Here is a 13,910-nt window from a genome sequence, read left to right as displayed (position 1 = left end):
CCTTAAATTGGTTGATACAGAGCACCCATTTGAAGAGGGAGGGAGAGATCCTTCCCAGCTGCATGCCAGGAATATGTATCCTTAGCTATGCTTCAGGGTTCATGTTACTGCTGGACTTGCCAATTTTTTTAGTTTCCTGTTATGTTCACAGATGTCACTATAGAATCCTGATTACCTTTCAGAAGTGGCATAGAAGACTGTCTCTGCTGAGAAAGGGCTCTTTTCTCTAGCATTCATTGTTCCATTCCTGCATTGATCTTCAAGTGCAATAAGTTTATGTTAGTGTACCTAACCCCTAACATTCATCTTCACTTGGACCTTTTCTTTGTGCCTTCTCACCTCCCCTCTAATAATAGAGAAAGCTCTCTGGTTGTAGCTTGATTTGAGAGTTATTCTCAGGTTGATCATCTGGATTGTGATTTTCTTTGGATTGCTAACACAGCCTCTAGATTATGCTGTTGTTATTTCTAGCTTTCATATAGTCATAGAATCTTAGAGTTGGAAGGGACCAGAAGGCCCATCTAATCCAATCCCCTGCCATACAGGAACTACACAACTAAAGCATTCTTAAGAGATGGCCATCTGAGCTCCGGTTAAAGAAGTCTGAAAATGGGAAGTCCATCACCCTGTGAGACAGCCTATTCCATTATCACACAACTTTTACAGTAAAGTTTCCCCCCCTAATGTTTAGGTGGAATCTCTTTTCCTGTTGCTTGCATCCATTGTTCCGTGTCCTATTCTCTGAACCTTCAAATATTTGAACAGGGCTATCATTATCACTTCTTCATGATGGTTTTTAACCTTATAGAGGTTCAGATGAAATTTATTATTATTATTATTATTATTATTATTATTATTATTAACCTTTATTTATAAAGCGCTGTAAATTTACACAGCGCTGTACATACAGTCTTTTTAATTAGACGGTACCCTGCCCTCAGGCTTACAATCTCACAGTTGATTTGTTTTGTGAATAATAAAAAATATGTGGCAGCTTCAGAATGTTAAAATGTAAGTTAGGATAAGCAGGGATTTTGGTGAAAGTTGCTGACACTTTCTAAATAGCACTTTTTGTATGTGCCACCACCTAGCTAGCATTTTTTAATTTGGATCATGTTTGTTTTATAAGCAGTTCATTAATGACATTGTTCCTCTCATTTTGACTCTCGTAGGCAACCAATTAAAGATGTGCTTCCTTGTGCCTGAAATACCTTTTGCTTCCTCAGATGTTGCCTAGATGTAGCTGAAACTCATCTGCCATATTAAATGAGACAGACCCCCAGCTGTGTTCCTTTGCTCCACATTTCAGACATCTCCCTACACCTGTAGGACTCAAGTGCCTTGCAAGACTATATCATTTAATATAGCCTTGCATGCTAACAAAAAGTATTGAGATTTGTTTTCTGCTAATTTTTAAATCTGGCTTTCTTTTGTCATTGTGTCATTGAGGCTTCTAAGATGGTAGAGATAGGTGTAAGAGTTTGTGTGAGAGAGGGAGAAAAAAAGCACAGAGCAGTCATTCTGATAAAAGCATCTAACTCAATAACAGAAGGAATTCATCCACATGATGGAGCTTTAATTGGGCCCTTACTAACTTTTTAAAAATGGGATCATCTTCCACTATTTCCTGGAGTGAGCTCTTGAATCTGACTAGTACATCAAGGACAAACTGCAAAGGCATTTAGGAGTGATGTTACTACCCCCATCACTGTGAAGTTCCTTTCTTTCCAAATAACTTCTTGAGGGTTCAGTGCAAGGCTTTTAGTAGCCGGGTGCATGCTTTGCAAGCAAGTGACTCGGGCATCTCCACAAGAGCCTGAGAAATATCCTTGCCTTCATTTATGGCAAAACATCCTTAGTGTAGACAACATTGAATTAGATGACTTCAACACTTGAGTTAAATGACTCCATATAAAGCCAACTAATTTTTCTTTATTCTTTCTGCTACTCCTGTTTTTGTTGTTATGTCTGGTTTGTGATTGACTAGATTCAGCTTTCTGTTTCACAATATTCTAACTGTCATAGTGTTCACACTAGTGTCTCACATCATCTGATTATTACTTGACCAAGTTGACTTATTTTAGCCCTGCTCAGCTGCTGAATCACAGCAATATCTATGACTTCAACACAGTTTTTATTTATGTCATTTTCTCCCACCATGTGAGCACCAGCTTAGGTCAGTCATAATAATAGTAATAATGATACTACCCCCAATATTAGTTATTTAGTTATTTAGTTATTTTATCCTGCCTTTCTCCAAAAAGGGACCTGTCTCACAATATAAAAACACATTAAAACAACATTTTTAAAAACAATTAAAACAGTAAAAGTTAAGAATTTTAAACAATCGGTATGATGCTAATGCTGATGATGGTGATAAGTACAACAGTGATAGGCATGTTCTGGAGCCATGAGGGCCATACAGTTCAATTTAGAAGTAGACAGCTGTCCGAAATGGCTGGCATTTTGGCAGAATGGATCTGTCACATTTCTCCACAATTTGTACACAATTTAAAGTTGTTTTGAGGTGGAGGTCCTGAAGGGGATTTTTCTTCCCCCTGTAACTCTAGGAGTGATTAGAAGACCAGGCATAGTTAATCAAGAATTCAACTTATTTAGAGACAGAACTGCATTTCTTTCTCCCACCCTGACATACCAGTATTTGAACAAAATGGGAGCCTTAAACCATGGATTTACGCGCTCTAATTTGTCAAGGTTGCCAGGTCACTACTGCAGAATGGATGGGTTGGGAAAATTCCACCAAATTAACAAATTCAATACCAGTTTTAACTATAGGTTAGACAAGTAGTCCCCAAACTGTGCCCTTTAAGAGATTTTGGACTACAACTCCCAGAAGCCTCAGCCATGTTGGCCAATAGTCTGGGAATCTGGGAGCTGAAGTCCAAAATCCCTTAAAGAGCACAGTTTGGGGACCACTGGGTTAGACATTAGTTGGCTATGTACAACTTTCTTAAAGTAAAGAACCCAGGGCCGGCTTGTCCATATAGGCCAGCTAGGCAGCCGCCTAGGGGAGCCAACCTCTAGGGGGCGCCAGAGAGAGAGAGAGAGTGGCTGGCAGTGTTGCCAATTTCGCGACTTTCACGTGAAAATGGGGAATTTTCAGAGCTTTTCGTGTGATTTTCGCGCCTGGCTCCCTTTCAGTGCCTTTTCGGCGACTTTGGCCCATTTCAGCTCCAGACTGCTGCAGAGCAACCAACCCTCTGGAGTGTAACAGTTTTCAGCCAAGAGGGCTGGAGAAAAAACTCTCTCTCTCTCTCTCTCTCTCTCTCTCTCTCTCTCTCTAATGACTCCCTCTGAGAGCCAGGACGGAGCAAGCCCAACCAACCCCAACTGTTTGGAGGAATAGTTCAGCCAATCAGAGAGAGGACAGTGATTGCCCCCCCCCCCCCCCCCAAGGCATTCTCAGGCTCCAGGGGCAAAGCACAGTGGCTGCAGTGCTGGAGAGAGAGAGGCAGGCAGTGAGGGATCTTGGCTGGCTTCCCAATTGCCTTGGATTTCCAAGTAAGACATAAGTTTTAAGGCACACAAAGGCAATACTTGATCATGGTATCATGGCTTGATGTTGTGGACTTCTGTGTGTGCCTGAGAGTGACATTTGAATTTATGAATTCCTGAGCTTGGGCAGAGTGCCCCAAGCCTACCTCTCAGGGTTGTTGTTGTACTGTGAGGACCATTTGGGTTGTGTGATGTGAATGTGATGTCCCCGAGTGTGTGTGTGTTAGTGATTAAATATGCCTCTGAGCATGGGCAGAGCACCTGGTAAGTTGGCATCCCTGCCCTGTCTTCCCAGAATTTTGTTTTGTGGATCTCTTTTTCGTTCTCTTTTCCATTGCCATCCATACTGCAGAAATAATCCAGTTTGGCACTGCTTCTAACTGCAAGGCTCCCTGCGATGATGGGATTCTGGGCACAACAAACCACCAAGCCCAGAATTTCATGCATGGAGCCCTGGCTGCCGGTAAAAGCAGAGTCTCAACATGTCACAACAAACTACAATTCCCAGGATTCCCTGGTTGAACAAAGGACGCTTCCCTATCACAGCCCCAGAGAATGAGTCTACAGGATATCAGTGTTGCCAATTTAAGTCCAGTTCTTCAGGTGCATTTGGATTTAATAATGATAATAATGGTGATGATGATAGAGAGATCTTGTAGCACCTTTGAGTCTCACTGAAAGAAAAGTTGGCAGCATGAGCTTTCCTAGACTTAAGCATATTTCCTCAGATGCATGGGAACTGTAGTTCATTGTGGCACCAGAGCTCGCTCTCACAAAACTACAATTCCCAGGGTTCCCTAGCACTGAGCCAGGGCAGTTAAAGCAGTCTCAAACTGGATTATTTCTGCAGTGTGTCTTGGACCCAACTCAGGCTGCATCTTCACTCCAGACTCCAGAGACAATCCAGTTTCATACCGTTTTTACTGCCATGGCCCAGTGCTATGAAATCCTGGGAATTGTAGTTTGTTGTCACACCAGAGTTTGCTGAGAGAGAAGGTTAAATGTCTCTGAAAACTAGAATTCCCAGGATTCCCTAGCACTGAGCCATGGCAATTAAAAGGGTGTCAAACTGGATTTATTTCTGCAGTGCGGTTGCAGCCAAACACGTTTCTATTTGGCACAAAGCTTCCTGAACCCCCTTCATGTCAAAATAAATATCTGAAAAGGACTGAAAGATTCTTTGTTTGGTTCAATTGTGATTTTGAGAGTTGGAATAAGTTACAATTATTTTTATTCAATTATGTTTACGTTTATTTGCAAAACATCCGCCATTTTAACATTATGGGAATTTTCCGGGAATTGTGACTGAATATTCCGTGTGATCTGGGGGGATTCAGCGGGTTTTGGACAAACATTTTCGGGAATTATCTTCGAGGCTTGTTGGCAGCACTGGTGGCTGGAGCCAGAGGATCATAGAATCAGGCAAGCAGAGCAGCCAGCAGCACTGCCAGCCTCCGAGTGGCAGGAAGAGAGAGCTGCTTGCTGAGGCTGGAAGGAGGGAAGAAGTTTACTGCGCTCTGCAACTCCTGGGCTGCATCCACACTGGAGAATTAACCCAGTTTGGCACTGCTTTAACTCTTTCTGGCTCAAGGCTATGAAATTCTGGGAGTTGGAGTTTGTTGTGCAGTCCAGAGCACCTCCTTCCTTCCTTCCTTCCTTCCTTCCTTCCTTCCTTCCTTCTCTCCTTTCCCTTCTTTCCTTCTTTCTTTCCTCCTGTCCCTGCCTCCCCCTTCCTTCTTTCCTTCCTTCCTTCTTTCCTACCTTCCCCCTTTCTTCCCCCCATATTCTTTCCCTCCCTCCCTCTTCTCTTCCTTCCTTCCATCCTCTCTCCCTCTCTTTCTTGCCAAAAGAGAGACTTTCAGGGAATGCTCGCCATGTCCTTTTCCTGAGGCTGAGAAAGTGTGACTCTCCCAAAGTCACCCAGTGGGTTTCCATGGCCCCATTTCTCCCTCCCTCCCCCCATAACTCCTTCCTCCTTCCCAGGCTTTGGCCCTATTCTTCCCAATCACTTTTGCCTCCCTTCCCACTCAGTCACCTAGACCCCTTGTTGTTGTTGTTTGTTATTGTGTGTCCTCAAGTCCTTTCTGCCTCCTGGCCACCCCCTCTTAGGGTTTCCTTGGCAAGGTTTGTTCAGAGTGGGCTCGCCATGGTCTTCCTCTGAGGTTGAGAGAGTGTGACTCCCCAAAGTCACCCAGTGGGTTTCCATGGCCGAGCTGGGATTTGAACCCAGAGTATTAGTCCAATGCTCAAACAACTAGTCCACACTGGCTCCAACAATCCACTTTAAAAGCTTGGTCTTCTTCCCAGATGTCTTCACCGCAATGGAGGGCACCACAAAATGGAAGACATTTAAGAAAAAGGCAGGACAGGACTCAAGAAAAGCTCCAAACACTTCTAGAAATGTAAATGCATGCTTCTTAGTCATGCTCAAAATGGAGGATGTTTTAGAATACCTCCTGGACAGAAGTTTGGAATGGAGGACATGTCCTGGAAGAGGAGGAGGAGGTCTGCCCTGCCCTGAGGCGAACCTACCATGGGATTTTCTTGGCAATATGAGTTCAGAGAAGCCTTGACATGGCCTTCCTCTGAGGCTGAGAGAGTGTGGCTTGCCTACTCTTGGTGGTTGTGCCTACTCTGTGTGTCTTTTCTTTCTCGCCCTGGAGCCATTCCCATCCTTTTTTCATAGACTACATCTACACTGCAGAAATAATGCAATTTGACACCACTTTAACTGTCCTGGCTCCATGCTATGGAATCCTGGGATTTGGATTTTTGGAGGAGAATTCGCCTTCTCATTCAGAGAGCAGTGGAGCCACAACAAACTACAAATCCCAGGGCTCCATAGCATGGAACCAGCAAGATGACCAGGTGTCCTCTTTTTCTGGGGTATATATTATATTTCAGTCTTCTGTCCAAGAGGAATTCCAAAAATGTCCTCCCTTTTGAGCATCACTAAAAAGCATGAATTTATATTTATATGAGGGGTTTCAGCTTTTACTTGGTCATGTCCTCCATTTTACTTGAAAGCCCTACATTTTGCGGTGCCTTGTCCTCCTTTGCGGTTAGGACAGCTGGTCAACGTGGGAGCCAAAGGCAGCTAAAGTGGTGTCAAACTGCATTAATTCCTCAGTGTGGCAGCAGCCCTGGTCCTCTCACCTGGTGACCCTACTGGTTTTCTTCTCTTTCTTGTGACACCCTTTTCTGTCCCTTGGGTGAAGATTTTTAGTTTTTAGGGGTCATAGATGGACCACTACTATCCCATAAATTCATGGGGATGGGATCCAGATTTTTCTACATCATTAGAATGAATAATGATTCCAGCTTGCAAAAGGAATATGTGTGCATTAGTCTCCATTCCAAATATCACAGCAGTAAATAAGTTTTTAACCTGTAAAAATCTAATTGGCTTTTTGACTAATTCTCAATACTGATGAAAGATTGGAACCTAAGTTTTATGTCATGTTTAGCTTTAACAAACGAAACAGCAGAAATCAAGGAGTGAAAATAATTATGAGGAGCGACAGGGGTGCCAAAATATTTCTTGCCTAGGCTGGCAAAATATCTAGAGCCGGCCCTGAAAGAACCATTCCACAGTCTTTGCTATATAACCCGTTTCCCAGTACCTTTGTGTTACAGGGAACAAGATTTATCATGTAACCCTCATAGTGTCATCTTATTCTTTTGGAGGAAGACCAAGGCCATACAAAAGCATTTTGCTGAGCTAGCCCATGTGAACCTGTGTTAGTTTCCCCTTTAGTCCACCTCCCAAACAGCTTGTATTTTTCAAAAGAAAATGTACAGAAAATGTACTGCCCTTGGTATCTGCTGGGGTTTGGTTCCAGGATCGCTCTCCCCCTCCCGCTGTGGATACCAAAATCCGTGGATGTAAAAGCCTCATTATATACAGTAAAATGAGGTCTCTTAGATAAAATGGCAAAATCAGGGTTTGCTTTTTGGAATTTGTCTCTTTTTAAAATATTGTTTAGTTGTGGATGGTTGAATCTGTGGTTGCAGAATCCATGGATATCGAGGACCAACTGTACATGACTGAATGCCTTACAACCCAAGAATATCCTGGAGTAAATACCACTGTGTTCATTGTGGCCTGCTTCCGAGCATGCACAGGAGATCAGCTCTAGGGAAGGAATGATCAGTTATATTATGTTGCATATTGGTAATGTGGATTGTTTATTATTAAATGTGAACCTCATTTTGATATTGATCTGTTTCTAGCCTGTAAAATTGCCACAGATGCACATATGTAGTCAAGAGCACCACTTATTTTAGAACACTGATTTGGAGCACTGATTTTATGTGTGTTTGTCATTAGTTCCATATTTTATTTTAGTATCCTTGTCTGATCTTGATGAGGTCAAAATTCTTGGAGGACCAAGTCTCAGAAACTGGCCTTTATCTTGATACATTCTAAGGAAACATAGTTGAATTGGGTCAGAGTTGGCTAATATTTTTAGAGGAATTAGGATTCTTGTAGGCTTTGAAATCTGCCTTAATCTATTTTGTTAGTTAACATAATACACACTTAAAATTTTGTAATCCCCCCCCCCCTTTTAGGTCAAAGTAATGAAAATGTGGATTTAAGTGTTGTTCTTTTACTTGCCTTTCAGCGGGGGTGACCCAAGAAGCCATTCAGACTGCTCCTGCTGCTCCTGAACAATTACCATCTGAAACCAAAGTTCAAGAAGAAGAGCATGATTTGCCTGATGATGATATCTCTGCAGGTATTTTTTAAAAAATGTTCGAACATGTTAAATCTCAGGAAATTTGAACTATCTTTCTGTGGAATTAAATCCTAAATCCCATTTTGAATATGTATCAAGAGCAACTGTATATTTTCAGTTCTGTTTCATTTTATAAAATGCTTAATGTCCAGCAAGTAACTTCATACTTCTGAAACATGGCACCTCCTTGTATTAGCTTTTTTCCTGTCCTAATATATACTTAGACTTCATTTGCTCTGAGATGTTCATCAATGGTTTCACAAAAAAGTCAGTTTTGAGGAGAGATTTAGAATAATATGTTAAATATGAAACTGAAGGCTTTCATTACCGGCTTCTATAGTTTTTAGTGGGTTTTTCAGGCTATGTGGCCACATTCTGGGAAGAAATTATTCTTCAACTTTTGCTTGTGTCTGTGGCTGGCATCTTCAGAGGCTGGTGACATAGAAGTGTGTGGAGTATATATACCTGTGAAAACCTTGTTTGGGAGGAAGTGGTTTACATGTTAATGGTGGAGTTTGTGTGTTGTGCTGTATTGAATGGCGCAGCCTGGAGGTGTGTTGTGGGGGGGATATGCAAGGGGGATTTGTGTCTATTTAATTGGTAATCCATTGTCTGCAAGGAAACCCCTTGAGCCTGGGTGGTGTTCATTTGCTTGTGTTGAGTCTTGATTTTATTATTTATTTATTTATTTATTTATGGTATTTATATCCTGCCCTTCAGCTCTAAAGGCTATCATTTATTATGGTGGTTATTGGGACTGGTAGCCAAACTTTGTTTACTTTCAACATTTCTTCTTTCCTGTTGATAATGTCCATGTGCTTGTGGATTTCAGTGATAGTGCAAATCTGGTACACAAGAGCACCAAGCACGTAGATCTTTGGTGTTTCCTGCAAGTTCATTGAACAGGAAGCATTGAACAGGAAGCAGGTCTTGTAGGTCTTACAAGATGAGTAGGATTGTCACCAACAATATCTCTCCCTGTATATTGTCCATTACAACTTCACTAATTTTGTGTGTTTTTCTGCTTGAACTAGCACCACAAACATGTATCTATTCAGAACGGTAATGAAAATCATGGCATATTCATTTATTTCTATCTGGATATCTGTTTAAAGAAAGAAAATACATCTTTAACATTTTTTCATATGTTAATACTTTCAGGTCCTGAGGTTTTAGTAATATACACATTTGGTAAAATTTAATTCATTTATAAAAAGAACTGATTGATCAGCCTAAAATCCTGTGAACGATTCTCACAATATCTCTGCATTCTGTTTTATTTTCCTTTACAAATTTTAACAATTGTCACCCACATTGATGGAATCCAAATAAAAAAATAAGAATACAGATGAATTAAAATAGAGGAATGTTAATAAATTAATTGTGATAAATTTGATATGAAAAGACTAAGCCTTCATTGTAGGGGAAATAATATGTTGCTACTATGACTACTCAAATTTAGCACTGTACTCTCAAAATATATGCAGTTTCTATATCTATGCATTAAGTGCTAGTATTTATTGATGAGATTCATAATATGAGTATGCCATGGTCCCCAGAAGTTGGTTACAATTATGCATCAAAACATTTAATTTATTGTTTTTTAAAAATCAAAGCAAATTATTTGCACATCATTCCTTTGGCAGGTAACTCTGTTTGGTGGGAGAATGAAGAGAATGGAAAAACATGCAAAATAATTAATGATGACTCCAGCCAGAAGCAATTGATTAAACAAAATCTTAGAAACTTCAGTTTTCAAGTGTTCCATTGAAAAATGAACTCGTAGTCCCCTTAATGCATTTTTTCTTTTCTTCTAATTACTTCTTTTTAAAAATGATTGACTTTTGAAAATGTAAACAATAGGGAAATCAGCAAGTATTTTATATTTTTGAATATAACTATTAACCTTTCTAAACTGATGCAGCTGTATGGCTTAATACTGTAGTCAGTGTCTGTAAGAACAGGTTAAGCCACTTTTGGTCAGTACAGCTGACCACATAATAGGAAAAAAGGTGAAATGTCACCAACATTGTCAAAAGCAGAGACTTTGGTACTATCTCATAACTTCTTGTTGACAGGATTAACTACTCAAAAGCAATATGGTCATCTTTGCATGGTAGAATATATTAGAGATCCTAGCCCTGCAGGGTTTGTTGTTTTTCCTCAAAACCTGAGACCATAAGAGCCAAGTACAAAAAGGCATATAATTAGAATCAAAGAATTCTGAGGATAGTAATTTATGTTTACAAATCAGATCTGATCACTCCTCATAATGGTTCTACACAAATTCCACTCCAGGTAACCCCAAGCTTTATTATTATTATTATTATTATTATTATTATTATTATTATTATTTCTTCAGCAGTATCATTTAGGGCAGAAGGAAAATCATTCTGCCTCAACAATTAATAATAATAATAAAATCTTTATTTATATTTCCAGCCTCTCCCCATGGATCGAGGCAGGAGCACAACAGCTAAAATTGGCATTACAATGCATAAATATCACAACTCACAATTTCATACAGATATTGATTACCGGTCAGTTATAAAACAATATAAAATTATTATTACAATCTATGTGCACATCATCCCTACGAGGTAAACATTTTCAGGGTTCAATCTTAATAGATCAGGTGGGTATGCCCACCAGAAGAGATCTGTCTTAAGTACTTTCTTAAAGGCATCTAGAGTGTTAATGAGACAGATCTCTTCTTGTTGGCCATTCCAGAGTCTTGGGGTAGCAGCAGTAAATGCTTTATCCAAAATTGATCTTAGGCGGGTTATAGACCGCCCCTTTCCCCGGTGTATCGGGGCCTCAGCTGCCAGAACGGCAGCCGCTGAGGCCCCGATCCGCCGCTTTTCAGGCTGCGGGGAAGCAGCAAAATGCTGCTTCCCCGCAGCCTGAAAAGGGGTGTCCCTGGGGCTTCAAGCCCCAAGGACACCCCGCAGCGGCGGGGAGAAGGAGAAAGGGGCCGCTTGGCCCCTTTCTCCATTGCTTTGCTGGGCGCAGCCGTCTGAAGGCTGCGCCCAGCGAAGCAAAGCGCCACCGCAAACCAGGAAGGAGCTCCAAAACGGAGCTCCTTCCTGGTCCGCGGAAAGGGCGCCCTAGGCGCCCTGGCGCGGAGTGAGGACGTCACGTCCTCCCCGCCCCGTGTAGAGGAGGCGTGGCCGTGACGTCCTCATGACAGCGGCCGTCTGGAACGGCCGCCGTCATTTTTTACGTGCAGAGCGCGTATTAGGGTTAGGGAGGTGCGGAAGCACCGCACCTCCCTAACCCTAGTACGTGCTCTGCACGTACCTTCATGGCGGTTTGTAACCCGCCAGAGTCTAACTTTTGGTGTTCCAATAGTTTCTTTCCAGAAGTCCTGAGAGTGCGGGGCGGATTGTGTAGGGAGAGGCGTGTTAGTATATTGCAGGTGAAAATATTCAGATGTGGCAATGGCTGCAGAAGCCTAAACTGGCTACAGCTGGAGTCCAGAGCAGCAGCCGGATGTTCAAGGTCAACTGAACAGGACTAAATGTAAATATGCTATGTCTTCAGTCTCAAGAGGAATTGGTGTCTGTGGTGCATAGCAACTTGTATATGAAGAGGCTGGACTTAGTGGTCGCCTCATGGTAATACTGTATATAAGGAAAACGCTGTTCTGGTAGATTGTGGGAGTTTGGGATAGTGTGGTGTGACAGTAAGAGTTTTTGTATAGTAGTGACTAGCTTATGTTTATTTGAAACAAAGTAATAAAGCCTTCTAAGGAGTGAACTGCTGGAGAGTGATTCTTTTATTAAGCAGCTGATTCTCCAGGCATTGTTCCAAGCAAGCTGAAAGCCTGTTTTGGAGTTTTGCTCTGTTCCTGTGTTGGAGAGATAACCAGCATCTTCATACATTTGGCACTGGACCGGAATCACGGGCAAGGTTCATCACCCAAATATCAACAAGGCGTTCCCTCAAGTAACTCGGGCCCGAGCCATTTAGGGCTTTAAAGGTAATCACCAACACTTTATATTGGGTCCGGAAGCTAATCGGTAGCCAGTGCAGATATTTCAATATCGGTGTAATGTGCTCTGATCTAGATGTTCTAGTGAGCAATCTGGCTGCAGCATTTTGAATCAGCTGAAGCTTCTGAACTTGGTGTAAAGGTAGCCCCATGTAGAGCGCTTTGCAGAAATCTAAACGAGAAGTTACTAGTGCATGTACCACAGTTTCAAGGTCTCCCTGGTTCAGATAGGGTCGCAGCTGGCGTATCAATTGTAGTTGGTACCAAGCACTCCTGGATATCGTCTCCACCTGAGATGACAACTCTAGAGACGAATCCAGGAGTATGCCTAACCTGCGAACCTCGTCCTTCAGGGGAAGTGTGACCCCGTCAAGGACTGGATGACGAATTTCCTTCTCTGGGCCAGGGTTACCTATCACTAGTACCTCTGTTTTCTCTGGATTTAATTTGAGTCTATTTTCCCTCATCCAACCCATTACCAACTCAAGACAGGCATTCAGAGGAGGGACACCATCCTTTGTCACTGCTTCAGTCAGAGACATAGAGAAATAAATTTGAATGTCATCAGCGTACTGATAACATCGCGCCCCATGTCTCTGGATGACCTCTCCCAGTGGCTTCATGTAGATGTTAAAAAACATGGGGGACAGAATGGCGCCTTGAGGGACACCAGATGTCAGCTCTCTTTTACGAGTGCAACTGTCCCCTAGCATCACCATCTGGAATCTACCTGAGAGGTAGGACCGGAACCACTAGAGTACAGTGCCTCCGATACCTAACCCCCTCAGGCGTTCCAGAAGGATACCAAGGTCGATGTTATCGAATGCCGCTGAGATGTTTAAGAGCACCAGCAGGGCCACACTTCCCCCATCGATGCTCAGATGGAGATCATCGACCAAGGCGACCATGGTTGTCTCAACTCCGTATCCCACCCTGGTTGGTTTGAAATGGGTCCAGATAATCAGATTCATCCAAGACAGCTTGGAGTTGGAAGGCAACTCCCATCTCAATCACCTTGCCCAAGAATAGCAATAAAGAGACCGGCCTGTAGTTATTTCTGATCAGGGGGTCAAGGGAGGGTTTTTTCAGGAGTGGTTTAACCACTGCTTGTTTAAGGTTAGATGGAAACTTCCCCTCCCTGAGGGACATATTGATTATGGTCAGCCATGATGGGCAGGGATCGTGGCTGACCATGATCCCTGGACGGTCAGCCATGATGGGCAGGGATTGAGAGGGCAGGTTGTCCTCCTTACTAATCCAAGAAGCTTGCCCGCTTCATCGATATTTACAGACTCAAATAGATCCAGCCTAACATAGTCCACAGAGTGACTGGACACTTCTCTTATCAGCTCTGCTTTAATGCAGTTGATAAACCAGTAATGGAAGATGGGTGGCCCTTCAGATGTTTTTGAAGGGTGTCTCTCAAAAACAGGAATCCTTTAGTTCCAGATTCAAAAATAAGACATGAGCCTCCTGCCATTTAGGCATTTTTGAGTACCCCGGTACCACAAAATGGTTGATGGGCCCAATTATATTTAGACCATTGATTACCATTGTGATGATAATGAGCCAGCTGAACAGAGTTTAAACTGTTATTTAAGATCCTGCAGTCAGCACACTATTAGTTAAAGCAGATTAAGATGGAAAATTTTGCCAGTGAG

General features: G+C 42.3%; 1 protein-coding gene across 3 annotated transcripts in view; it reads left to right on the top strand.

Annotated features, from left to right (window-relative positions):
* WDR7 (WD repeat domain 7) overlaps window positions 1-13,910 on the top strand; it is a 333,095-nt gene that overhangs the window by 118,920 nt on the left and 200,265 nt on the right. For all 3 annotated transcript variants that reach the window (XM_089497268.1, XM_089497272.1, XM_089497267.1), the window contains one exon: window positions 8,142-8,255. In XM_089497268.1, the coding sequence (XP_089353394.1) occupies window positions 8,142-8,255 (114 nt within the window). The remainder of the gene's footprint in view (window positions 1-8,141; window positions 8,256-13,910) is intronic.

Source organism: Sceloporus occidentalis, unplaced genomic scaffold (assembly GCF_023333645.1).
Source record: "Sceloporus occidentalis isolate IW3139 unplaced genomic scaffold, rSceOcc1.0.p SCAF_1, whole genome shotgun sequence".
Lineage (NCBI taxonomy): Eukaryota > Metazoa > Chordata > Lepidosauria > Squamata > Phrynosomatidae > Sceloporus > Sceloporus occidentalis.
The sequence above is the reverse complement of the archived record's forward strand: the minus strand, read 5'-3'. Positions and strand labels throughout refer to the sequence as shown.